Source organism: Ascaphus truei, chromosome 11 (assembly GCF_040206685.1).
Source record: "Ascaphus truei isolate aAscTru1 chromosome 11, aAscTru1.hap1, whole genome shotgun sequence".
Classification (NCBI taxonomy): Eukaryota; Metazoa; Chordata; class Amphibia; order Anura; family Ascaphidae; genus Ascaphus; species Ascaphus truei.
In genome coordinates this window covers 56,932,472-56,959,258 of record NC_134493.1, presented here as the reverse complement: position 1 = coordinate 56,959,258, position 26,787 = coordinate 56,932,472, and the positions used below count along the sequence as shown (strand labels likewise).

At 49.4% G+C, this 26,787-nt stretch overlaps 1 protein-coding gene across 3 annotated transcripts; it reads left to right on the top strand.

Annotated features, from left to right (window-relative positions):
- The first annotated feature begins 1,055 nt into the window (after positions 1 to 1,055).
- On the top strand, positions 1,056 to 26,193 carry LOC142463577 (up-regulator of cell proliferation-like). Of its 3 annotated transcripts, none has more exons than XM_075566512.1 (3): positions 1,056 to 1,196; positions 19,721 to 20,006; positions 20,678 to 26,193. In XM_075566512.1, exons 2-3 carry the CDS (start codon positions 19,742 to 19,744, stop codon positions 25,432 to 25,434), a joined length of 5,022 nt encoding a protein of 1,673 aa, XP_075422627.1. In that variant the 5' UTR covers positions 1,056 to 1,196; positions 19,721 to 19,741; the 3' UTR covers positions 25,435 to 26,193. The 3 variants fall into 3 exon arrangements, with proteins under 3 accessions (XP_075422627.1, XP_075422629.1, XP_075422628.1); XM_075566514.1 differs by lacking the exon at positions 1,056 to 1,196 and adding an exon at positions 1,289 to 1,476; XM_075566513.1 differs by lacking the exon at positions 1,056 to 1,196 and adding an exon at positions 13,482 to 13,922.
- Positions 26,194 to 26,787: the final 594 nt, after the last annotated feature.

Here is a 26,787-nt window from a genome sequence, read left to right as displayed (position 1 = left end):
GTCCCTAGCAGAGCCAGTAAAGTTAACCCTTTGGGTGTCGCAGCCCTCCAGCACACCGTGATCACGTGATCGTGACGTCATTCCTCCGGAAACAAAGAGAGGAGTCCTCTTCCCTTTCCCTGCGGCGACAGGAGCGCAGAAACCGATCTCTGCTGGGAAAGGCCACCCCCAGTGTGCCACGGGGTCCCTGGAGTGCGAGACCACGTGGCGTAGTGGTGACTTCGTAGGGCTATCGAAGGGTTAAGGGGAGGTGGGCTATGGCTGTACACACAGTGACATCACCATCCAGACTCTTGCGTTCTTCTCAAGGATGTCTTCTTTCTACCCCTTTTGTATCTAAAGCCCTCTCCCGCCTTAAACCTTTTTCACTGACTGCCCCACACCTCTGGAATGCCCTTCCCCTCAGTCCCGACTAGCACCCTCTCTATCCACCTTTAAGACCCACATTAAGACACACTTGCTTAAAGAAGCATATGAATAGCACTGTGAACATTCTGAACACCTCATACATAAAGCTTGGCCACCTGCAGACGCGCTTACCAGAACTCCCTCCTACTGTCTCTGTACGTTCTCCCTACCTACCAATTAGACTGTAAGCTCCTCGGGGCACGGACTCCTTTTCCTTAATGTTACTTTTATGTATGAAGCCCTTATTCCCATGATCTGTTATTTATATTATTTGTTATTTATTTGATTACCACATGTATTACTGCTGTGAAGCGCTATGTACATTAATGGCGCTATATAAATAAAGACATACAATACAATACATACAATAAAAGGAAGCAGACAGAGGAATTCAAGCCCCTCCCAAGTCTAACTTAAAAAAATACATCAAAAAATACTTCTAGGCGTCAGATTTGGGTAAATAAATGCATGCGCCCCCCAGTTGAGACCCCGTAAGCATGTAACTGGAGTTAGCTCACTGTAGGGGGGACTGTCCCTTTAATGAGAGTTACAGAGTGCCGGGCAGAAAGGAAAGTGAAAGCAGTTTCACAACGGCCGCCATTTTGTGCATTTCTTGGAAGTCATGTGACTTTTGCAGCGAATGGGATGTTGGCAAAGTTCCAGGACTTGATTCCTGTGGATCTGGCCCCTCCCCCCTGTATTAAGGAGCGAGGCTGGAAGCAGGTGCGACATCCAGAGGAGCCAGATAGAGCTGCGCTGGGAACACACACAGGAGTCATGCACTGAAGGTAAAGTGCAGTGTACACTGCAGGTCACTGTGCGTGCATGTGTCGCTGCGCGCGTGCATGTGTCGCTGCGCGCGTGCATGTGTCGCTGCGCGCGTGCATGTGTCGCTGTGCGCATGTCACTGTGCGCATGTCACTGTGCGCATGTCACTGTGCGCGTGCATGTGTCACTGTGTGTGCGCACTGACTGCTAATCAGTATTGCTGATTGCTGGCCTGAGGAAGAGAGGAGAACTCTGGAAACTCTTGTCCTATGACATAGATTGCTAGTCCAAATAAAAAAGGTATTGCCTAATACTGAAGAACTTATATAATATCAGTGTAAATAAATCATTCAGTGACTCCAGGCCGCTGCCAACTTTCTGCCTGAACTCAGACCTGCATTAACTGATCAGCAACTTTATCTTAATGATCAGTAACTTTATCTTCATGATCAGCAACTTTATCTTAATGATCAGCAACTTTATCTTAATGATCAGTAACTTTATCTTAATGATCAGCAACTTTATCTTCATGATCAATAACTTTATCTTCATGATCAGTAACTTTATCTTAATGATCAGTAACTTTATCTTCATGATCAGTAACTTTATCTTCATGATCAGTAACTTTATCTTCATGATCAGTAACTTTATCTTCATGATCAGTAACTTTATCTTCATGATCAGTAACTTTATCTTCATGATCAATAACTTTATCTTCATGATCAATAACTTTATCTTCATGATCAGTAACTTTATCTTCATGACTTTATCTTCATGATCAGTAACTTTATCTTCATGATCAATAACTTTATCTTCCTGATCAGTAACTTTATCTTCATGATCAATAACTTTATCTTCATGATCAGTAACTTTATCTTAATGATCAGTAACTGTATCTTCATGATCAATAACTTTAGCGTAACGCTCTGCCGCCCCAGGCCTAATGGGAATCCGCTGCTGGTTACAGGGTAAAGATAGATTTGATTTAAGTGGCGGGATCCCTCCAGCTGCAAGCAATAAATTAATAAGGAAGAGGGAGCCCGACTCAACCCATTTATTCAATATATGAGACCTGGAAGCGCAATGCTTTGGGGTTAAAAAAAACACGTTTCCTTCTTTGGAAGTATAAAATGAGAAGAATCAGTGATTAAATGCAGATATCATTGTTCCACAATCCAGTTCAATTTCCATGCTATGTGCAAATGATCCTACATCGTTGTTTCCACCCCATAGGTGACGTACCGAACTATATACGGTGCTCAGAAAAAACGGGACCCCTTTTTATTTTTCCTTATATCTTGCAGAAAAATGCCACCGTTCTCATGATCATGTGAGCAATTCTAGGTATGTCCCAGGGGATTATTACGTATTATAAGTGTAACGGGTTTCCCCCCCCCCCCCCCCGATCGCAGATTATACTGTGGGAGCGGAGAAACATGCAACGTTACCATATGTGTGGTGCGGTACCTGTTGGGTCACAGGAGGGCTGAGCTTCCGCTAAGGGAACCTGGGGCAATTACAATGCTATGGACAACTACTTACTCGGTACAGCGCCTCCACCTGCGATGGCTCCCACTATAGGGGGAGTGGTTCCTCGCAGGACAATACACAATAACCACGTACTACAGATTGGATAATAACTAATACCTTTACTAGCATGCATAGAGAACAGGCAACATCAACACATAGCAACAAGTATCCCTCGCTAAGGGTAACCTGACTACTGCGTCTCGCAGGACGCTAACGCTAACTTGCACCACGGCGGGTGCCCACACTTTATGCGTCACGGCGGACGCTGACACCTTAACAGAGTGATCCCACCCTGTGTCCAGTAAACCCAGCCCAATGTCTCGCACTCCCAAGTCCTATACCAGTGTGTGTATGACTGCGCAGTCACTATGTCTGATGATAGGCCTTGTTGGTGCACGTGAGGTTGTGGGTTACCTGCCCGGGCTCCAGCCACGGGTGCTGCTATACCACTGGGATTGGGTCGCCGGGATATCCTCCTACGCGTGGGGTGAATTCCGGCGTGGATAATATCACCGCAGCTCCGCACCGTCTATACCTTGGCGAGGATCTGTCTGCTGCCAGCAGGCCACAGTCCCGGCTTGCTTGGCATCCTTGAAGATAGTCCAGCTCTATTAAAGGCCAGGGCTTAAGCCCAAGCCTCGTGGCGGGAAACACAGCTTCCGCTGGATCCCTAACTAGCGAATAGCTAACGGGGCAGGGTCCCTAACCTAGGGCCTGTCCCTACAACACTCAACTAGGGTGACTCAGGGCTATCTGGGGCCTAGGGGAATTGCTGGCCTAGTGCAGAGAGTCACTGACTCCTGCACCCTACCTCCTTCCCCTAGCTGCTCCGGTCACCAACTCCTCTCTCCAAAACCCCGCGAAGTGTATCTATTTGTTGCAAGCAGGGAGCTCCTGCAGCCCTATTGGCTCCCTGGCGTCATGGGGTCGCTCCCGAGGCTCATGGGACTTGTAGTCCCTTCCCAGAGCCTTCCCTGGTAGGCTAGCATTTGCGCGCTTGTCCTGCGCATGCGCAAACTTCCCTGCCAGTTCCCCGCTCTGAAATCTTCACTGCGCATGCGTGCGCAATTCGCTATGGCGGCGCCCTGCACCGGGACCCGCCGGAGCCCTAGCAACGCTACCGCAAGCTTCCCTGGTAACCTGCACTCCTCACTAACAGCGCGCTATGCTAACTCACGCCCCCACACCTCTCCACGAGCGCGGCTAACCTCCTAACCACCCCGGTGAGTACCCAGAGGGGGGGGCCAGCAATGCAGAGGGGGGACCTGGCTACATCAGTGTAGCCCTGTTTCCCCTACAATACAGTACGCTACCAATGCTGTATAACCTGCTGGCTCGTAGGGCCTGAGCCTCTGCCACGGAGAGCGTGTGTGTGTGTCAAATGTGTGTGTGTGTGTGTGTATATATATATATATATAAAGAAAAAAAGAGGAGAGAGCGCACGCCCATAGCGTATAAAAGTTTTAATGAAGGGGGGAGGGGGAGAGAGGGGGGTAAAAAACGCACTTACAAAAAATGCATTAAAATCAAGCATATGTGATATACATAATCACCACCATCCGGTTTAGCTGAGACTCTTGGGGCACTCCTAAGCTCCGTTGATAAGGGGCAACGTCACTGCAGGTTCCAGGGCTGGTAGCACCATCCGGTCAAACTGCAGGCTTCAGGGGCCTCCGTTGGTAATGGAACACCGTCCCAGCAGATTCACAAAGCAGGTAAGCAATGAAAATGTCCAAGAAAGAGGTCCCGTGTAATGCTGCCTCTAGCACTCGTGCCTGGATCAATACGCTCCAGCGCTTGGTGTGGACTCCAATGTCTCTGCGTCTGACGTCACGACGCTCCCTGACGCGTTTCGTCAGTCACGGCTAACTTTCTGAGAAAGTTAGCCGTGACTGACGAAACGCGTCAGGGAGCGTCGTGACGTCAGACGCAGAGACATTGGAGTCCACACCAAGCGCTGGAGCGTATTGATCCAGGCACGAGTGCTAGAGGCAGCATTACACGGGACCTCTTTCTTGGACATTTTCATTGCTTACCTGCTTTGTGAATCTGCTGGGACGGTGTTCCATTACCAACGGAGGCCCCTGAAGCCTGCAGTTTGACCGGATGGTGCTACCAGCCCTGGAACCTGCAGTGACGTTGCCCCTTATCAACGGAGCTTAGGAGTGCCCCAAGAGTCTCAGCTAAACCGGATGGTGGTGATTATGTATATCACATATGCTTGATTTTAATGCATTTTTTGTAAGTGCGTTTTTTACCCCCCTCTCTCCCCCTCCCCCCTTCATTAAAACTTTTATACGCTATGGGCGTGCGCTCTCTCCTCTTTTTTTCTTTTTAGATACCCTGTGGACATGGTTGGTCCATACTGAGAGCTGCCGGAGACCCTGCATACCAGCACCTATACTTTTCATTGGACTATTCGAGGACTGGTTTATCCTTTTTTGCTTTTTATATTACAATATTCTATTGTTCATGTTTTTGTGTGCCTGATATCATTATAGGTCCACATTATTATTATATGTGTATATATGTTTTAATTAAGACATTTACATCATATCGTTATAGCACATATATTTTATTGTATATGTTCCTTAGAGGCGCAGCTTATCTCCCTGTTGTTTGTTATATATATATATATATATATATATATATATATATATATATCAAATGTAAATATACTGTATGCTCATTTGCATGTCTTAGGCAGGTCTGCAACCCCGCTTTTCACCATTATCACACAGCACTTCCACTGCAGCAAGGGATTCTGCAAAATGACTTGCAAATGAGCACACAGTGCCACTTTTTGCTCCAAAAACCATTTTTAACATGGTTCCCTATAGGCTTAAGCTTGCTGCATGGTCACAGCTTTGAGCACAGCCAGGGTTAAGATGCATAGCCAGTAAACCCACCCACAGACAGCCGTTTCGACCATAACTTAACTCGGTATGGTAAACCCCATCCTCAGTGCTTCATTGCATAGCCAGTTAACCAAACCCACACTGATGAGAGCCATTAAGGTCGAAACGGCTGTCTGTGGGTGGGTTTTCTGGCTATGCATCTTAACCCTGGCTGTGCTCAAAGCTGTGACCATATATATATCTTACCAGATGCAGCGCCTCCACCTGCGACGGCTCCCAGCAGAGCGGGAGTTGTTCCTCGCAGGACACCAATACAATAATATTCACACAGTATGTAAAATAACTAATATCTTTACTAACGGTCACCATATATAACCTCGTATGCATAACATTCCGTATTCTTCCCCAAGGAGACACAACTAGCCAAAGCGTCTCGCAGGACGCGACCCTCCACCGTGTTCCCCACCCGGTGTCCAATGTCCCACACATCAAATGTGTGTGGTGACTGCGCAGCCACTAGAGAGAGAATGTTACAGTTGGTGCACTTAGTAGAGAGTTGCCTGCCGAGCGCTCCTGCACTCGGACCCGCAGAACAATCTTCACAGAGGATCCGCAGACACGGGACCGCCCGCGATGCTCCTCCGGGGCGATCCCACCCGGGTGGCTAATAATGTCTCTGAGGAGACTTGGTCCAAAACCTCTGATACAACTCTGCAGCGACCGCTGTGTCTCTGCACTAACACACTACTGGGGCAGGTTCCTAGTCTAGGGCCTGTCCCTGTAGGAACCACAAACTGTCTGTGACTCAGGGCCTAACTGGGGCCTGGGGGGGAGTTCTGGCCTAGTGTAGAGGCTACTTGCCCCTCTACACCCCGAGCTCCTACCTCTTCCCCTTCCTGGTCTGGACTCTCTCACTTGTTTGGGTTCTACAGGACCCTGTCCCTATCTAAGGTGAGTCCCTATAGCAACCACAAGCTGAGGTGATTTGGGGCCTAAGGGGGATGACTGGCCTAGTGCATGAGCCACTGGCGCCATACACATACCCACCCTCCCCTGTCTGTGTCCCAGCTTTAACTAACCCACTCACTGCAACACACAACAATGTATCCTTTCCTGCAGGGGAAGCTCTAAGCCCTATTGGCTGCTGTTGCATCACATGTACTCCAGACCCTGGGGCTGCTGGGAGTTGTAGTTCCCCAGGGGCCTCTTTAGCATTGAGGGGCACGATCCTTAGTTACGATATAATTAACCCCTCACACTCCGGAACCGCTGACGCTGGAACTTGGTGAATCCGATGAAATCTTCAGATGGAACGAACTTTCTGACTGACTGACTGACCTTTTAGAAACTTTCACATGTCCCATCTTTTCAGTCTGCAGCGAATCACTGCGGGGGAATTTCCTCCCTGGCCACTCACATACTTTTGCCAGGTGAATACTCCTGGCCTCAGAACAGTGACTGGGGATGTGCACAAAATGTCATCTTCCCCCCACTGGCCACTTAGCATATGCCATCCTGCTTGCTTAAGGACAATCTAACAGATGGCACAGTGCAATTCTCTTCCTGTTTCCCCTCCCTGTTACCAAAAGGTTAACACCTTCGAATCCTGCAAAGCATTTCAAAGCCCAGGCTAAGGTTTAACACCTCTTGGACAAATGGCTCTTTGAAGCTCCCCCTGCTTCCTATGCAAATGGGTTGTTTATCTAACTGACTTCCTATGACATTACTTCAAAAACCTAAAACCTAACTTATAAATCTTGGGGGATGGTTAAAACCCCATCTCTTCTCCCCCTTAGTCAGAAACATTGTTAACATAATTCATACATTTAACACATGATATGATTTCCCCCTGAACCCCTATCCTGGACTCGGGGTACCTGGGCATTACTTGGGTCTTGTCCCTTTTATCCTAGGGACCCGGTGTAAGGTTTGGGTATTCATTAACCCCCTGCCCCCATTTTAATAAAACAAACCTCAGTCTTATACACATTCACAGGACTGCAGTTGGCTGCGGAGCTGACACTCTACGCTTTAACTTAGAATTTAACCCCTACAACTCTCTCCACCTTATCCCTGGTGAGCGAGTTACGGAACCCGTCACTGGGTCCTGGGATTCGGGCATATCCCGGGACCGGGAATGTAACCCAGTTCCCTGCCCGGTTTTACTGCCCTGGTTTGTGCTGAAGCAGGGGGATTTGGCAGTGAGCTGCAACCTGCGTTCCAGGGAGGATTTTAGCCGGGGGTCTGTGTTCCTCATGTCCTCAGGAATCTGGGGAGATTCCTGAGTGCATGTTTCGGGGTAACACGAAACATGGGCCCCCCATCTTCCCAAACACACACTGACAACAGTTTACCGTAAAGTCACCCCTGACTCTCACGCCCTGCACATCCCCGCTGGCGGGCACTCCTGACTCTCACACCCTGCACATCCCCGCTGGCGGGCACTGTTGACTCTCACGCCCTGCACATCCCCGCTGGCGGGCACCCCTGACTCTCACGCCGTGCACATCCCCGCTGGTGGGCACTCCTGACTCTCACACCCTGCACATCCCCGCTGGCGGGCACTGCTGACTCTCACGCCCTGCACATCCCCGCTGGCGGGCACTCCTGACTCTCACACCCTGCACATCCCCGCTGGCGGGCACTGCTGACTCTCACGCCGTGCACATCCCCGCTGGTGGGCACTCCTGACTCTCACACCCTGCACATCCCCGCTGGCGGGCACTGCTGACTCTCACGCCCTGCACATCCCCGCTGGCGGGCACCCCTGACTCTCACGCCGTGCACATCCCCGCTGGCGGGCACTCCTGACTCTCACGCCTGCACATCCCTGCTGGCGGGCACTCCTGACTCTCACGCCCTGCACATCCCCGCTGGCGGGCACTCCTGACTCTCACACCCTGCACATCCCTGCTAGCGGGCACTCCTGACTCTCACACCCTGCACATCCCCGCTGGCGGGCACTCCTGACTCTCACGCCCTGCACATCCCCGCTGGCGGGCACTCCTGACTCTCACACCCTGCACATCCCCGCTGGCGGGCACTCCTGACTCTCACACCCTGCACATCCCCGCTGGCGGCACTCCTGACTCTCACGCCCTGCACATCCCCGCTGGCGGGCACTCCTGACTCTCACGCCTGGCACATCCCCGCTGGCGGGCACTCCTGACTCTCACACCCTGCACATCCCCGCTGGCGGGCACTCCTGACTCTCACGCCCTGCACATCCCCGCTGGCGGGCACTCCTGACTCTCACGCCCTGCACATCCCCGCTGGCGGGCACTCCTGACTCTCACGCCCTGCACATCCCCGCTGGCGGGCACTCCTGACTCTCACGCCCGGCACATCCCCGCTGGTTGGCACTCCTGACTCTCACGCCCTGCACATCCGCGCTGGCTGGCACTCCTGACTCTCACGCCTGGCACATCCGCGCTGGCTGGCACTCCTGACTCTCACGCCTGGCACATCCCCGCTGGCGGGCACTCCTGACTCTCACACCCTGCACATCCCCGCTGGCGGGCACTCCTGACTCTCACACCCTGCACATCCCCGCTGGCGGGCACTCCTGACTCTCACGCCCTGCACATCCGCGCTGGCTGGCACTCCTGACTCTCACGCCTGGCACATCCGCGCTGGCTGGCACTCCTGACTCTCACGCCTGGCACATCCGCGCTGGCTGGCACTCCTGACTCTCACGCCTGGCACATCCCCGCTGGCGGGCACTCCTGACTCTCACACCCTGCACATCCCCGCTGGCGGGCACTCCTGACTCTCACACCCTGCACATCCCCGCTGGCGGGCACTCCTGACTCTCACGCCCTGCACATCCCCGCTGGCGGGCACTCCTGACTCTCACGCCCTGCACATCCCCGCTGGCGGGCACTCCTGACTCTCACGCCCTGCACATCCCCGCTGGCGGGCACTCCTGACTCTCACGCCTGGCACATCCCCGCTGGTTGGCACTCCTGACTCTCACGCCCTGCACATCCCAGCTGGCGGGCACTCCTGACTCTCACGCCTGGCACATCCCCGCTGGCGGGCACTCCTGACTCTCACGCCTGGCACATCCCCGCTGGCGGGCACTCCTGACTCTCAGGCCTGGCACATCCCCGCTGGCGGGCACTCCTGACTCTCACGCCTGGCACATCTTCGCTGGTTGGCACTCCTGACTTTCACGCCTGGCACATCCCCGCTGGCGGGCACTCCTGACTCTCAGGCCTGGCACATCACCGCTGGCGGGCACTCCTGACTCTCACGCCTGGCACATCCCCGCTGGCGGGCACTCCTGACTCTCACGCCTGGCACATCCCCGCTGGCGGGCACTCCTGACTCTCACGCCTGGCACATCCCCGCTGGCGGGCACTCCTGACTCTCACGCCTGGCACATCCGCGCTGGCTGGCACTCCTGACTCTCACGCCTGGCACATCCGCGCTGGCTGGCACTCCTGACTCTCACGCCTGGCACATCCCCGCTGGCGGGCACTCCTGACTCTCACACCCTGCACATCCCCGCTGGCGGGCACTCCTGACTCTCACACCCTGCACATCCCCGCTGGCGGGCACTCCTGACTCTCACGCCCTGCACATCCCCGCTGGCGGGCACTCCTGACTCTCACGCCCTGCACATCCCCGCTGGCGGGCACTCCTGACTCTCACGCCCTGCACATCCCCGCTGGCGGGCACTCCTGACTCTCACGCCTGGCACATCCCCGCTGGCGGGCACTCCTGACTCTCACGCCTGGCACATCCCCGCTGGCGGGCACTCCTGACTCTCACGCCTGGCACATCCCCGCTGGCGGGCACTCCTGACTTTCACGCCTGGCACACCCCCGCTGGCGGGCACTCCTGACTCTCACGCCTGGCACACCCCCGCTGGCGGGCACTCCTGGAACAGTAAAACCACATACAGGCGGTCCTCGGTTATCCGACGCAATGCGTTACTCAAAATGGCGTCGGATAGCGAAGCGTCGTAAAGCGAAACCCGTTTTCCCATAGGAACACAGTTTAAATTAAACGTTCCGTTCCTGAAGGCATTTTTAATGCTAAAATACACAGAAAATGTTACTCAAGCAATAAGATATGCAGCACACACATAGATTATGATGTAAACATTATATTTATTGATTACAGAACTGTAAAATAAAACTATAAAAATAAAACTATGCTGTATTCTGTACAGAAATGTACATGAGCAAAAAAAAAACACATCAATTATTGGAGGAAGATGATGGGGGGGGGGAATCTTCAATAGACAACGGACTTTTTGGAGGTGATGTAGGTGCGGTTGAAGGTTTTGGCCTCTTGAAGAACCTCTTCATTGAAGTCTGGACAGATCCTTTCCTTTTCTGCGTGTAGATCTCTCTATAGCAGCTGATTTGGTTAGACACCCCACGACTGACTGTTGAACTCCGTTCAATGTTAGGGTCATTGTCCTCAAATATGGCCAGTGCGCTATCAATGTGCTTGAATGCCGCAGCCAACATTTTGCTAGACAAAGATTTACGTGGCTGTGGCTGTGCCACATCAGCAGATTGGTGGGCCTCCTCTTCAGCAATTTTTTGCTCCTCTAATTGCATGAGGTCTTCATTGCTCAACTCGTTAGAATGTGAGGCGAGCAACTCCTCAATATCCTCGGTTTCCACCTCCAAGTTGAGATCTCTGGCCATTTGCACAACAGTTTCTGTAACCTCTGCAACAGTCTCTGTAAGGCCTTGGACATCAGACACAAAATCCGGGCACAAATTACGCCAAACTCCGTTTAGATTGGATTGTTTCACCTCATTCCATGCCTCTCCGATGTTTCTCACTGCATGAAGAATGTTGTAACCCTTCCAAAATTCTTTTAGGGTTGGACCACCTTCCACATCGGTTGCCTGGGCAAATGTTCGCCTAAGATAGTAGGCCTTGAAGGAAGCGATAACACCCTGGTCCATCGGCTGTATCAGTGAGGTGGTGTTGGGGGGCATGAACACCACCATGATGTTTGGATGATGGTCATCCAGGTACACGGAATGGCCAGGAGCATTGTCCAGGAGCAGCAACGCTTTGAAATCGAGGTTCTGGTTCATGCAATATAATTGCACAGTCGGAACAAATTGATGCTGGAACCAGTCCTCAAAAAGGCTCCCTGTTACCCATGCTTTACGGTTGGACTTCCAAATCACTGGAAGTGTGTGCTTTGCATAACCCTTGAATGCCCTAGGGTTTTCTGCATGATAAACAAGCAAAGGTTTTAGCTTGAAATCACCTGCAGCATTTGAACCAAGCAGAAGAGTCAGCCTGTCCTTTGCAACTTTAAACCCGGGCATAGATTTTTCCTCTCTTGCAATGTAGCTTCTACTGGGCATTTTCTTCCAGTAGAGCCCAGTCTCATCAACATTGAACACTTGACGTGCGCAATAGCCACCGTCCTCTATAATTTTGGCCAATGTAACAGGGAAGGTTTTAGCTGCCTCCTCATCAGCACTAGCAGCTTCACCGGTCACTTTAATGTTATGCAAGTTTGCCCTCTCTTTAAACCGCATAAACCAGCCCTTACTTGCAGTGAACGTTTCCTCAGTGGCCCCTTCTCCATGCTGTTGCTTAATGTCCTCATACAGACTCAAAGCCTTGGCCTGAATTAAGGCTAAACTAATGGGCACATGACGCTGGGATTGATCTTCCAGCCATATGATGAGGAGTTTTTCTACCTCAGCAATATGACCAGCACGTTGCCTTATTGTCGTACCTTGCATAGGTGCTGAGCCCTTGATCTGTTCCAGGATTCTTGCCTTGTCTTTGATTATAGTCACAATAGTTGTGCGAGGTATATCCAAGGCACGTCCAATTTCTGTGTTCGTCTCTCCTTTCTCAGAGCGCTTTATGATGTTGTGCTTGGTCTCCAAAGTTATAGATTTTCTAATCCTTTTTGGAGTAACAGCACTTTGCTTTTTGCTTTGATCAGCCATGGTTTAGGGCCTAAAATACACCACCAAACCTTCACAAAGACTGTTCAGAATGATCTCCTTAGCCTGCAGCCGTCTGGTTGTTCATTTGTAGCAATTTTTTAAAGCGTCATAAGAGCGTCGGATAAGCCGTTCGGGCGTCGTAAAACGGGCCATAGGGATGCATTGACAAGCGTCGGATAAGCCGTTCGTCGTAAAACGAGGACCGCCTGTACATCTTTATTATACCAACAGTTATATACCCCAATTGTGTTGAAGAGCTGACACTCACAATTCCCCAATATAGCTCAGGGGCACATTTCACACACTGTATTATACAATTTCAGGGCGGCAGCCAGCTCTAGACTGCAGAACTTTTCCATTCTCCCCCCCCCCCCCCCCCCCATATACAGAGACGCGCTCTCTTCCCCACTGATTACCGGGGGAGAGTGTGGGGCCTCTGTAACGTTCTAACCTTCTCCTTCATACCGCCCTCCTCTTTCAGGGACGCGGCATCAAAGGATGCTGCAGCATCACATGGCGTCGCGTTGCCATATGTGACGTTACATTGCCGTGGCAACGCAATGCCATGTGACGTCGCGCTGTCATTTGACGGCACGGACGAGGCAGCACCAGCTAAGGAGTGCCTATGGACTGCATGCGTTGATACGAAAAATCGCATGCCCCAGCAGCGCATGTAGTGGATACACATAAAGGGAATAAAACCTATTTATCATGTACAGCGATTTAACGAGATGGGCCCCAAAGGGGGAGAACGAGATTAAAAAAGCGATTACGGGGGGAAGATTATTGGAGCGCGGTATTGGATACGTTCAAACGAAGAGGTCTGAATTGCACTAATACATTTTCAAACTAGTGTTAGTGGGGTGTTATCTGTAACAACCTCCTTTAAATAGTGTTTATATTAGTTTGACAATTTGTACATTTGTATAAAGTTTTTTGTTTGGTATTGCAATGGTTTTTTTTTAGGCCCCATTCCAGGATTGGCTGATGCCGACCACATGGGGTAAATGAGGCGTATATAAGGAAGTGATGACGCAGCCCTGAGGGTGGTTGATTAATTTGATTGTCATTGTTTATTGTGAGAATCAGTTCATACCGGAGCAGTCAGTAACCATACATCGCAATACGCGAGGATTGGAGGATGATGACTCCTAGAGTCGGTCGCTGCCGCCACGTGGGTGCGTAGGCCGCCGCCGCCGCCGTTGTCGCGTGGGTCATTGCCCATCGCGTGTGCAGAGCCTGCCGCCCGCCGACGCCACCACTTTTCGGAGTTTTAGTCGGGGGGATGGATTGACTGGCCCGTTTGCAGAGTCGCTGCCGCCACGTAAGTGAGAAGGCCGCCGCCGCCGCGGCGGGGGTCATTGCCCATCGCCACCGCGTCTGTGTAGAGCCTGCCGCCCACCGACGACACGTGAGTACTGAGCCCTGATTGGGATTGCTTTATTGCTTTATTATACTGTATGCTGAGCTCTGTGCGCTGTACTGAGCCCAGAGCTGCGATTTGCTGTGACCCCCGGCCTTGTGCTGTGCCCCCCCCAGGCGCTTTGTGCTGAGCCCCCCCCGCCTAGCGCTGTGCCCCCCCCCTGCGATCAGTGCCTCAGCCTCCCCATCATACCGTGCTGTGCCCCCACTGCGCTCTGTGCTGTGCCCCCACTGCGCTCTGTGCTGTGCCCCCACTGCGCTCTGTGCTGTGCCACACCCCTGCGCTCTGCTTCGTGCTCTTGCGCCCTGCGCTGCATGTTTTGGGTTGTGTGCGTGACTCTGATTGTGCCGTGTGCTCGCCGCCGTGCGTGTGCGTGGTTCTGGTCTGTGCCGTGTGCTCGCCGCCGTGCGTGCGCGTGGTTCTGGTCTGTGCCGTGTGCTCGCAGCCGTGCGTGCGCTTGGCTCTGATTTGTGCCGTGTGCTCGCCGCCGTGCGTGGTTCTGGTTTGTGCCGAGTGCTCGCCGCTGTGCGTGTGTGTGGTCCTGGTTTGTGCCGTGTGCTCGCCGCAGTGTGTGCGTGGCTCCGGTTTGTGCCGTGTGCTCGCCGCAGTGCGTGTGTGTGGCTCCAATTTGCGCCGTGTGCTCGCCGCCGTGCGTAGCTCTGATTTTGTGCTGTGAGCCCGCCACTGTGCGTGTACAGGAATCTGACCTGTGCTGTGCTTTGTGATTTTGGAAGCAACATCCTCAATCACAAATAGAAGCCTTATTATGGCAGAGGCAAATGTGCCACCTATGGAGACTGTAATGCATGATGCTGCAGAAGACATGGACTACATTGCTGCACAGAGGAAGAGAGGGCGAGCAAACTCTGGTAGCTCCAATGGTTCTTCCCCTCCATCGCCAGCAAAGACAAAGGTGCAGAAGCACATGGAAGACCAAGCATCGAAATGTCAAACCGCTTCGGGCCACTTGCTGATGCTGATGATTGCTCAGGGCCCAGCTGCAATGATGAAGAGACTGCACTCCCACCCAAAAAGATTCGCGTACCACCGGTAATAGTTAGGAATATGAAGACCCACAAGGACCTTGTCGACATCCTTACCGAGCACTGCACTTCCCCGTTTGTTGTTAAACCGCGGGCGAACCACGCAAAGATCACTACCTCAACTGTGGATTACTACCGGAGCTTGACGGACTGCTTTACAAAGCAGGGCATAGAATACTACACCTTCCCACTGACGCGCCTAAAGCCCCAGAAATTTGTAATTCGCGGCTTACCGGCAAACGCCACCGTGGGGGAGATTTCCCACGACCTCGCGGAATATGGACTTTCAGTCAAGAGCGTTGCCCAGTTGACATGCCCGGTGGACAAGACCAAGAAATTCCCTTTGTTTATTGTCACACTGGCAGAAACCCCGGAGAGCCAGCCTGCAGATCTCGCCAAGATTACAAGCTTTATAGCTGTGTGGTAACCACAGAAGCGCCAAAGGGCCGAAAAGGCCCAACCATGTGCTTCAACTGCCAACGGCTCGGGCATACCTCTGCATTTGGCCACCAGAAGCCACGCTGTGTGTGTTGTGGAGAGAACCACAACTCTAAGGAATGCCCACGAGACAGAAAGAAGGAGCCGGCGACATGTGCAAACTGCAAAGGCCCACACCCGGCAAGCTACCGCGGCTGCCCGTACCTCACAAAAGCAAGAGGAGCAGCAAAAGCGGACACCCCACCTGATGGAGCAGGCACCAAGGAAGACACCCACTACTCAACACCAGCTTCCCCGCCTGGTGCCGGAGAGACAGAGGACCACAGAACACCTGATCCCAGACCAAGGCACGGCATCCACTCAGAGGACGCAAAACCCGGACGGACATACGCGGATGCTCTCAGGACACCATCCACCAACCCCGTTGAGGCGGCCAACTCGGTCCCCGCAGGCGGAACCGCAAGCCCAAAATGCCGGCAGGAGATCATCCTTAAAATAGCGAGCGCAGTTCTGTCATCGTAATGTGGAATGCAAATGGTATCAGCAAGAAGACAGATGAACTCCTTCACCTGATGGAATCGAGGAATGTATGTGCAGCTCTGCTTTCGGAGACCCACCTTCAAGGAAACCAAAAACTGAGCCTGGCGAACCACAGGGTATACCGTACCGACCGGGCAACAGGAGCCAGAGGTGGAGGGACAGCTGTGATTGTTAACGCACGGGCCAGCCATAATGAGATTGCACTACCACCCCTCCGGAGTATTGAAGCCACTGGAGTACAGGTAAAGACTGCAACAGGACCACTGCGACTAATTGCCACCTAGTGCCCTCCTAAGGCGAAGCTACATTTGGGAGACTTGGAAGCTCTGCTGGACTCCACTGTCCCAACCATCATCGGGGGAGACCTAAATGCCAAACACCGGTGCTGGAATTCCAGGATAGCAAACTCCAGGGGACGAGCTCTTCTTGCTTACTCAAAGGAGAGTGACTTTGTAGTGGCTGGTCCTACAGAACCCACCCACTACCCAGGCACTGCAAGCCACACACCAGATGTCCTGGGCATTGTCTTGCTGAAGAACGTGAAACATTCTGTCCAGTTGGAAACCCTGGCGGAACTGACCTCAGACCACAACCCAGTTACCAGTACTGTTGGCGACGAGATGGAAACCCACCAGCAAACACCCAGGTACAACTTCACCAGGGCCAACTGGAGCCTGTACATAGAAGAGTTGAGCAACATCACAAACCCCCGCCCCTTGGACACCAACGGAGACATTGATGATGCTGTTAACACCTTTACTACCGCAGTCCAACATGCAATTGAGCACAGCGTCCCGAAACAGACGCCCAAACGCTGCTCCATCTACGACCTACCGAGCAGGATCAAGCAAGTAATTGCTGAGAAAAACAGGGCCCGATGCCAGTGGCAGAAGTTCCGCACACCTGACCTTCTGGTAAACTACAACTCACTTGCTAGACTACTGCGACAACAAATTAGCCAACACCGTGGAGAGAAGTGGGAGGCCGCAGCAGCCAAGCTGAAGGAATCCGACAACTCTGTTTGGAGAATGACCCGACGCCTGACCGGGAAGAAGGAACCAAACCCACCTATCCAGGGCCAGACCCACCTGGCATGTAACAACAAGGACAAGGCTGAGGTTCTTGCTGACACACTGGAGACAACTTTAAGGCCTTACCAAGCCAGCAAAATAGCACGGGAAGTTGAGCAAGGAGTTAACAGGCATCTTACCGAGCACCTACCAGAGACCGAAACGGAAACCCTTGAAGGATGCACCAGGACTGAGATAACGCAACTTGCAGAAAAGCTGGCAAATGGCAAAGCACCAGGAAGTGACGGAATTACCAACCTGGCCATCAAGAAGCTTCCGCCAGCAGCCATGGAATGCCTCACAGAAATCTTCAATGCATGCATGCGGCTCCAGCACTTTCCTCAATCCTGGAAGGAAGCCAAGGTCATTGTATTTCCAAAGCCTGGAAAACCACTGAGGGATCCTGCAAACTACCGTCCGATAAGCCTGCTCTCTGGACTGTCGAAACTCCTGGAGAAAGTTATTCTTACGCGCCTCCGCCACTTTGCCTCTGGTAAAAACATTCTACTAAAGGAGCAATTTGGATTCCGGAAGGACCACTCAACCAACCATCAGCTGCTGCGAGTCATTGACATAATAAGCCATGGATTCAACATCCACAAATCAACTGGAGTTGTCTTCTTGGACGTGGCCAAAGCGTTTGACAGAGTTTGGCATGAAGGACTACTGCACAAAATGATCAACCTGAAATTCCCAAACTACCTGATTAAGCTGACTGCAAGCTACTTGCGGGAGCGCACCTTCCACGTGGCTGTGCGGGAAGAGCTCTCAACAACACGCCCCATCCGCGCAGGCGTGCCACAGGGATCAGTCCTGGGACCATTCCTGTTCAACCTCTTCATGAATGACATCCCCACAGACCTCCACAAGACTCAACTGGCACTCTACGCAGACGATGTGGCAGTCATCTCCCAGTCCTTCAGAGAGAAAGAAGTAGCTAAGAACATCCAGAAAGCACTAGACATGCTATCAACATGGTACAGCGACTGGCAAGTAGGACTGAACTCCAGCAAGACTACAGCTACACTGTTTACCAAAAAGAGGATCAAGGCACACCCGCCAATCACCCTCAACGGAGAGGCTGTCAAATGGGAGCCAAACAGCTCTTACCTAGGTGTAATCCTAGATAGCAAGCTAAGCTGGAGAAACCACATTGAGAAGATTCAACAGAAGGCAACAACCAAGCTGGCAGCACTGTACCCTCTGCTGAAGACAAGGACCATGCCCATCAAGAGCAAAGTCAACGTGATCAAGGCGATCATTAGACCCACAATGTTGCCTCATTAAATTACCCCCACAAGACATTGAATTACATAACATGTATTATTTGTCTTAACTCTGTGCCCAGGACATGCGTGAGAACGAGAGGTAACTCTCACTGTATTACTTCCTGTAACACGTTATAACTCTGTGCCCAGGACATGCGTGAGAACGAGAGGTAACTCTCACTGTATTACTTCCTGTAACACGTTATAACTCTGTGCCCAGGACATGCGTGAGAACGAGAGGTAACTCTCACTGTATTACTGCCTGTAACACGTTATAACTCTGTGCCCAGGACATTCATGAAAACGAGAGGTAACTCTCACTGTATTACTGCCTGTAACACACGTTGTATCTCTGTGCCCAGGACATGCGTGAGAACGAGAGGTAACTCTCACTGTATTACTGCCTGTAACACATGTTATAACTCTGTGCCCAGGACATGCGTGAGAACGAGAGGTAACTCTCACTGTATTACTGCCTGTAACACATGTTATAACTCTGTGCCCAGGACATGCGTGAGAACGAGAGGTAACTCTCACTGTATTACTGCCTGTAACACGTTATAACTCTGTGCCCAGGACATTCATGAAAACGAGAGGTAACTCTCACTGTATTACTGCCTGTAACACACGTTATAACTCTGTGCCCAGGACATTCATGAAAACGAGAGGTAACTCTCACTGTATTACTGCTTGTAACATGTTATAACTCTGTGCCCAGGACATGCGTGAGAACGAGAGGTAACTCTCACTGTATTACTGCCTGTAACACGTTATAACTCTGTGCCCAGGACATGCGTGAGAACGAGAGGTAACTCTCACTGTATTACTTCCTGGTAAAATATTTTATAAATAAATAAATTGAATGATTTTAAAGGGGCAATCTCAGCTGTTTTTTTTTTCCCCCTTTAATTTTTTTTTTAATACAGAATTGAAGCAGGGGCTCTCCAGCGCTGAACCCCATTAATTTCAGCTCCGGGAACCCCCCGCTTCTGAAGATACCTCTGTAGTGGGTGCCGGTAGCTGCTCTGGGGCTCACTATATGTCGGCTTTTCAAAGCTGCCGGGCCCTAGTGGGCCAATAGGAAGCCGTGACGTCATCAGGTGCCGCTTCCCATTGGCCCGTGTGACGAGGACGCTGTGACGTCATCAGGAGCCGCTTCCCATTGGCCCGTGTGACGAGGACGCGGTAAACTGCAGAGAGCTGTAGGAGATACCGGCGCCCCCTTCAGTGATCTGTATCTCTGGAAGTAGGGGGTCCCCAGAGCTGAAATTAATGGGGTTCATCTCCGCAGACCCCCTGATTCAATTCTTTATTAATAAAATGCCTGGGAGTGCCTCTTGGCTTTGATTTTGTGCGTCTTTCTCAAACACCTTCCTTTTCCCCTTTGTTTATTGCACTTTTAAACCTCTCTTGTTGTTGTGTTTCAGAGCTAGAAGTCCGCGGGCGCCATGGAAACTGGTGGAAGAGCGTCTCGGACGCTGCGTAGTTTGCAGAATGAGTGTGAGGAGATATTACAGATGGACGTGGCGTGGAAGGACCTGTCCTTCACGCGAGAGGAACAGTTTCGGTTAAAATCCACGCCTGAGCCACGGGCGAGAAATACAATGTTGATACAGATAGTGCTTCGGAAAGGAGAGTCGGCCTGCCAGGAATTCCTCCACTACTTGGAAAAGAGGGCGCCCCCATTTCCGTGGCTAGCCCCATTTCTGCAGGGTGAGTAAGGGGTAATACCATCTGTTTGTAATAGGCAGTGCAAGAGGAAGAGGGGGCAGGAACAGGGGTTCTCAACTCTGGTCCTCCAGCGCCCCCAACAGGTCAGGTTTTAAGGATATCCCTGCTTCAGCACGGAGCCACAATCAGTCCCAGCTTCAGCACGGAGCCACTGATTGAGCCACCTGTGCTGAAAGTGAGAGATCCTTAAAACGTGTCCCGTTGGGGGCGTTTGAGGACTGGAGTTGAGCGCCTCTGGGATAGAACATCTGTATAGACAGACACAAAAGGAACCCTAAAAATGAGAGGCCCGGGGAGCAGCAGGAGCAGCAGGCTGGGGCACAGAAGCACAAGCTCCTTCCTTCTGTTTTCCCAACGGAATTATTAGAGCTACTGAATAATATACCTAGCACGCACCGTCCATATAATAATCCCTAATCCTCACCCCGATGCGTGTACGTGACGGTAACACAAGTCGGTGTTTATATTACATGCAATGTGTGTATTAAGCAGCAGAGATCTGTTTGGTTTTAGGAGATGTAGCTTTGAATAGCACAATGCTATGTTATAATGTAATATCCCACGGGTCTCTCCTAGAGTAATGCTGGGCTGGCAGACCGGTAACTAACGCCTTTTATAGGAGGAAGTAATACAACTTTAATTTCCTCACTCAGGCAAAAGAAAACCACTGGATGAACTACTGTCGCAGATGCAGCTGGAAGACTACAGAACCTGTAAGCTCTCCCTGAAGGACGTGCTGCATATTGGGGAAGAGTGTGTGCATGGACTTGATCTGAAGACTTCAGCATGTGAACCGTGGCGTTTCCTACGGAAACTGGTTGCTTTGGATGAAACCGCCAGGAACACACGACTAGACCACTGTGCACCGGACTTGGGAACTAGTGGCAACAGTGAGGATGAGGAACAGCACGAGGCTTTTGATTTTGCTTATGAGACTGACACATCTAACTCCAGCCACCCCCTGGATGTTCTGTGCGCTCTCCTGCATTGCTCAGACAGCTTTCTGCAGCAGGAGATTGTGTCAAAAATGACCATGTGCCAGTTTGCTGTCCCCCTGCTGCTCCCTGCTGGTGATGGCCCAGACTGCACCTTGATGCTGTGGGCAATGAGAGATATTGGGAAGAGGTGGAGACCTCAATCATTAGCAGAGAGTAAAGGGTTTAGAGAAGACAGCTTGGTGCACATACCTATGCCAACCTTCTCTTTTGTGAGGCTGGGGGAATGTAACTTTTCCAAGTCTAAATTCCTGAATCAAGTTCTCAGCCCGGCTCACGCGCACCATTTCTTTGTCCATCGGGACCTCGAGTGTGGGTATAGTCCACGGAAAATCTCCGATGGGTTAGTGGAAATCTCCTGGTATTTTCCTGGGGGCAGAGGGAAGTCAGACATTTTCCCAGAACCCATTGCGGTTACCAATCTGCGGGGAGACCTGGAGTCTAACTGGAAACAGTTCAGCTTTTTAACACAAGTGTCATCAGCAGTGTTTGTATTTGCTGAAAGTTTTCGGGAGAAGCAATGCAAATTACTATCAAATTCTGGAGAGGCAAATACAAACTATTATTTTATTATTTGTCCAACCGATGGCAAAAGTGTCAATGCAGAGACCAAGGATTCCCTAAAAAAGTATTTTCCAGTGCTAAAAATGAACAGAAATGTCTTAGTGAAGAGCACAACGGCTAATGAAGCTGAAATGGTCAAGCAAGTACAAGGTCTTATTAGAAATGTTATTACGGATCCCATAAAACCAGTGAAACTGGTGGATATGACCAAGACGGCCAAAGGACTTGGCATCCAGGTAGACGAGAGCTCGGCAGAATGTCAGGAAGCCCGAGAACACGCCCTGAAAATTACTAAAGGGATAAAGTATGTGGTGCAGTATAAGAAGGAGACAATGCAACTACAGGGAGATCTGTGGAAACAACTGAGTGAAAATGAAAAAGAGCTTTGTAGAATGAGAAAACAAGGGAATTATAATGGAGAAGATTACAGAGCAAAGCTCATCAAGAAACGGTCTGAGCTACATAAGGAGCAAAATCAGCACGATCTTCCCGGTGGCATGAAGACATTTATAGAAGCAATCACTGACTTGTCTCCGGTAGAGAAACATTATTTCCTGAAATGGATGAAGTTTGATCTTGATTCAGTTGCTAGAAACAATCTGTCTGTGTTACAGGATGAATACAAGAAGAAATGCTACAACTTGTCAACTAACATGAAAGAACTAAAGGAACTGGATCAGAGAATATCTGACAGCTCGTTGGGAATTGAACACTTTTTTCGGGAGGTAGGACAGTTTTATGAAGCTGAATGCTCCATGGTGAGAGAAGGAGAAATTCAGGGAAACGAGAGACAATTTACCAGATTACCGGGAGCAGCTGCTGATCTCCTGCTGGACGGGTTCCCATTGGAGTTGATTGATGGGGATGCCTCCAACATCCCCCTGCAGTGGGTAACGGACGTCCTGACTGAGCTGGACAACAAGACGAGAGGAAGATGCAGGATGAGAGTAATAACTGTGCTGGGAGTGCAGAGCACGGGGAAATCTACCCTTCTGAACACCATGTTTGGTTTGCAGTTCCCCGTGGCCAGTGGACGCTGCACACGAGGAGCCTTCATGACACTTATTAAAGTGAAAGAAAACTTCCAGGAGGAGCTGGGCTGTGACTTTATTCTGGTGATTGACACTGAAGGTTTGAAAGCTCCTGAATTGGCTTCTCGGGAGGACAGTTATGAACATGACAATGAGTTGGCGACACTAGTGGTTGGGTTAAGTGACATCACCATAGTGAACATGGCCATGGAAAATACAGCAGAAATGAAAGATATTTTGCAGATTGTGGTCCATGCATTTCTTAGGATGAGAGAAATAGGAAAGAAACCCAACTGTCAGTTTGTGCATCAGAATGTGAGCGACGTGTCGGCTCATGACAAGAACATGAGAGCCAGAAAGAAACTCCTGGAGCAGCTGAATGAAATGACAAAAGCTGCAGCAAAGATGGAAAAAAAGTGTGGAATCACAACCTTCTGTGACATTATGGACTATGATATTGAGAACCACAACTGGTACATTCCTGGCCTCTGGAACGGTGTCCCACCCATGGCTCCAGTAAACTCCGGATACAGCGAAAATATTTTTGAGCTGAAAAATTATTTGTTTGAATTCATGAAAACCAGATTACAGTCTCAGAGCCCCCAGAATATCCGTGCATTTATTGAGTGGGTTAAAAGTTTGTGGAATGCTGTGAAACATGAGAAATTCATCTTCAGCTTCAGAAACAGCCTGGTAGCCGAGGCTTATAACCAACTGTCCATAAAATACTCACAGCTGGAGTGGGACTTCCGCAAAGAGATGCACAACTGGATTATTGAGACAAAAAATGTCATCAGGAATCAGTCAGCAGAAAATCGAGAAATGCAAAGCAGTGATACTTTCAAATTCAGTATGTATCAGATACTGGAGAAAGAGGAAAAAAATATGCTGGGATCGTTGGAAACGTACTTTGAAAGTGGGTCTGAAAATATGCATCTTGTACAAAGGTACAGAGAAGACTTCTTCAGGAGTGTGAAGTATCTCAGGAATGAGCTTGAAGAGTATTTAAGCAGAAAGTGTTCGGAGGCTATTCGCATTCAAAAAGGAAAGCACGAGATAGAAATGATCCAGGATAGATATGTCAAAACAATTGAAGAGAAAGTTAGCCGGCTTGTAGACAACTGCAGAAGGAGACAGCGAGATCTGAATGACATTGAGCTGAAGTCGGAGTTTGAGAGCATGTGGAACAATACATTCTCAGGCTTCCAGCTCCGTACTTTAACAAAACACAATGTTGACCAAGACATGCAACAGCAATTAAAAAAAGATATGACCAGTAAGAGTGGTTCTATTAATGAGAGACTGCTTGGTATAAAACATCTAGCAGACTACGCTCAGGGCTGTTTCACAATGAAAGATGAGCACATCGATCTTCTGTGGTACCAGAAATCTGCTGAAAGTGTCTGGTACAAAGCTGCAGGACGTAGGGAATATTATATAAAAGATTGTCACTTTAAAACTGATAACCTTGTTGAATTCTTATTAAATAAATGTAACAATTATGTTAAAGAGAAGGTCAGTACCAAAGAGGACTATCATGACACCTTTTGTCAGGAGTTGCTGAATGTGATCAATGAAAGGCTTCAACAGAAAGATGTTGAAATGCTTCACACCACAGATGACTTTGAGTTGGACCTGAAGCTTCTCATTTTGGGCCGAGCAGCTCCAATGTTCCAGAAGATGCACGAAGACTTTGTCCAAAAGAATGATCCGAATCTCTGCCTGGAATCTTTAAAATCTCAGTACTTTGCAACGTTTGAAAGTATATTCCAAGAGAAGGATGAGTGTCAAACCAGGGCCAGGCACTTCTGCGAGCTGTGCCTCAAGCCTGCATTAGCTGAATACGTTAACAATTATCTCGGGAAAGAAATAGTAAGTGATATATTAACGAGTGTTGACTCCATGGAATATAGGAGCCGGACCTTTTTCCAGTTCACTGTGCTTAGGAAACTGCTGGAAGAAAATCGATTTGACCAGTACGTTGAATACATTAATAAATATGAGAGCTTTGTCAAACAGTGGATATTAAAATACATTACAGATAAATACGGAGAATCCAGAGGGTTAGAGAGTTTACAATTAATAATTCTTTCCTCTATCTTTCGGAAAGTCCGAGCGACTCTTAAACACCGAGAGGTTCTAGGAAGTAACAACGTGTCGGACTTTTTGGCAAATTTTTGTAAGATGTTAAATAAAGAATTGGTGATTTCCCAGAATGATATGAAAGTGATAACTTTCCAAAACACGGCATCTATCCACCAGTTTTCTGCTGACATTGAGTCCTTCCTCACTGAGGCAGGAGATCAAATAATATCCCAAATGAATTCTCTAACCATTGAGTCGGTACTTTCCGAGGTGACCCTGAAGCCCGAGGATGAATTGTTTAAGAAGGTGTTTGGATGTGGGAAGCAGTGTCCATTCTGCAAAGTCCCCTGTGAGGCCGGAGCTGCTGACCATAAGGAACACTTTGCATCTGTTCACCGACCTCAGGGGTTAGGAAGTTATAGAGATTTGGAAACTAATGTTCTGTGCGAGTCTCTGTGTTCCACCGATGTGGTCTCAAATCGATCATTCAGAAATTCAGACACAGAAGAGAAACTTCATCCTTACAAAGATTACCGCACATATTACCCAGATTGGGCCATCCAGCCTGACCCGAACATCAATGCCTCTGATTACTGGAAATTCATTTTGAAAGAATTTAATAAGCAGTTTGCAGAAAGGTACAGGGCTAAACCTGCTGCCCTTCCAGAAGACTGGCACAAAATAACTCGCGAGCAGGCCCTTCAATGTCTAAAGGAAACATTTCATATGAAATAAAAGGAATTAATCCTGTTTGACTTTTACTCGTAACTTTTCATTTTTTATGCACATTAAGTTACATGGAGATTTTCGCTCTTTCTTCTGTATATTGGTTGTTTCTAAATAATTATACTTCATTAGCCTTTCTATTTCAACAATAGCTGGTGATCTATTGCTCTGTGGCGGCCCAAAGATACATTGTATGCCACTTTAACTTGTTAGGATGTAGGAATCTTGATAATGGGATCGTGCTCTGGATTAAACCAGGAGATTACGAGTAACACGGGATAGATTTTCATTACACAGAGTAACTAGGTTTCTGTGTTACGTTAGGACAGCCGCCTGCTGGAGTTATACATCATAAACATTCCAGCAGGTAAAAGTATAAAGTGTGGTCGCTTCTCATGTGTTTTACTAGCCCATCAACTCTCAATAAATCACAGTTTAACCAAAGCGGCACAAAATCAATGCCTGTAATTTTGGCTTTCTACTGAATGGTTGTAGGGGTGCTAACTATTAAACACAAGTCATTAAAATGCCCAAATGCCACCCTTTTAAATACAATATAATATGATAGTAAAATTGGAATCCTATTTACTGATTAAAATAAAACCTGGACACATTATACTTGTTTTTACAGATGAATACTATTTTGTTATGCATTTTTATTCATAAAGAGGGATGTTACTCTTTTTTTTCACAGACTACATTACTGTGAAATGCATATCTGGAAGGGGATGTGTATGTAAGTCTCTATAATAAATATATATCGCTGTCTGACGTGGAACTTCGTCGTATTATTCTCGGTTCTGTTGTTTTTTTATTTGTTTTTTATTTGGGAATGTTTCACAAAATTGGTACATGTATTCTGTTTCCAACATTGTACAATATCATATAAATAGGAATAAAATGTTTCCATGTTAACTTTCTCTACACAACATGCCCAATGTCTTTTACACATCCAGCAGTGTATACACATACAGGTATATCTCTGTTACACCGTGTTATCTCAGCGTGTTCCTCGTGTCATCGTGTCTCTTTTACACATACAGCAGTGTATACACATACAGGTATATCTCTGTTACACCGTGTTATCTCAGCGTGTTCCTCGTGTGATTGAGTCTTTTACACATATAGCAGTGTATACACATACATGTATATCCCTGTTACACCGTGTTATCTCAGCGTGTTCCTCTTGTGATCGAGTCTCTTACACATATAGCAGTGTATACACATATGTATATCCCTGTTACACCATGTTATCTCAGCGTGTTCCTCGTGTGATCGAGTCTCTTACACATATATAGTAGTGTATACACATACATGTATATCCCTGTTACACTGTGTTATATCTCAGCGTGTTCCTCGTGT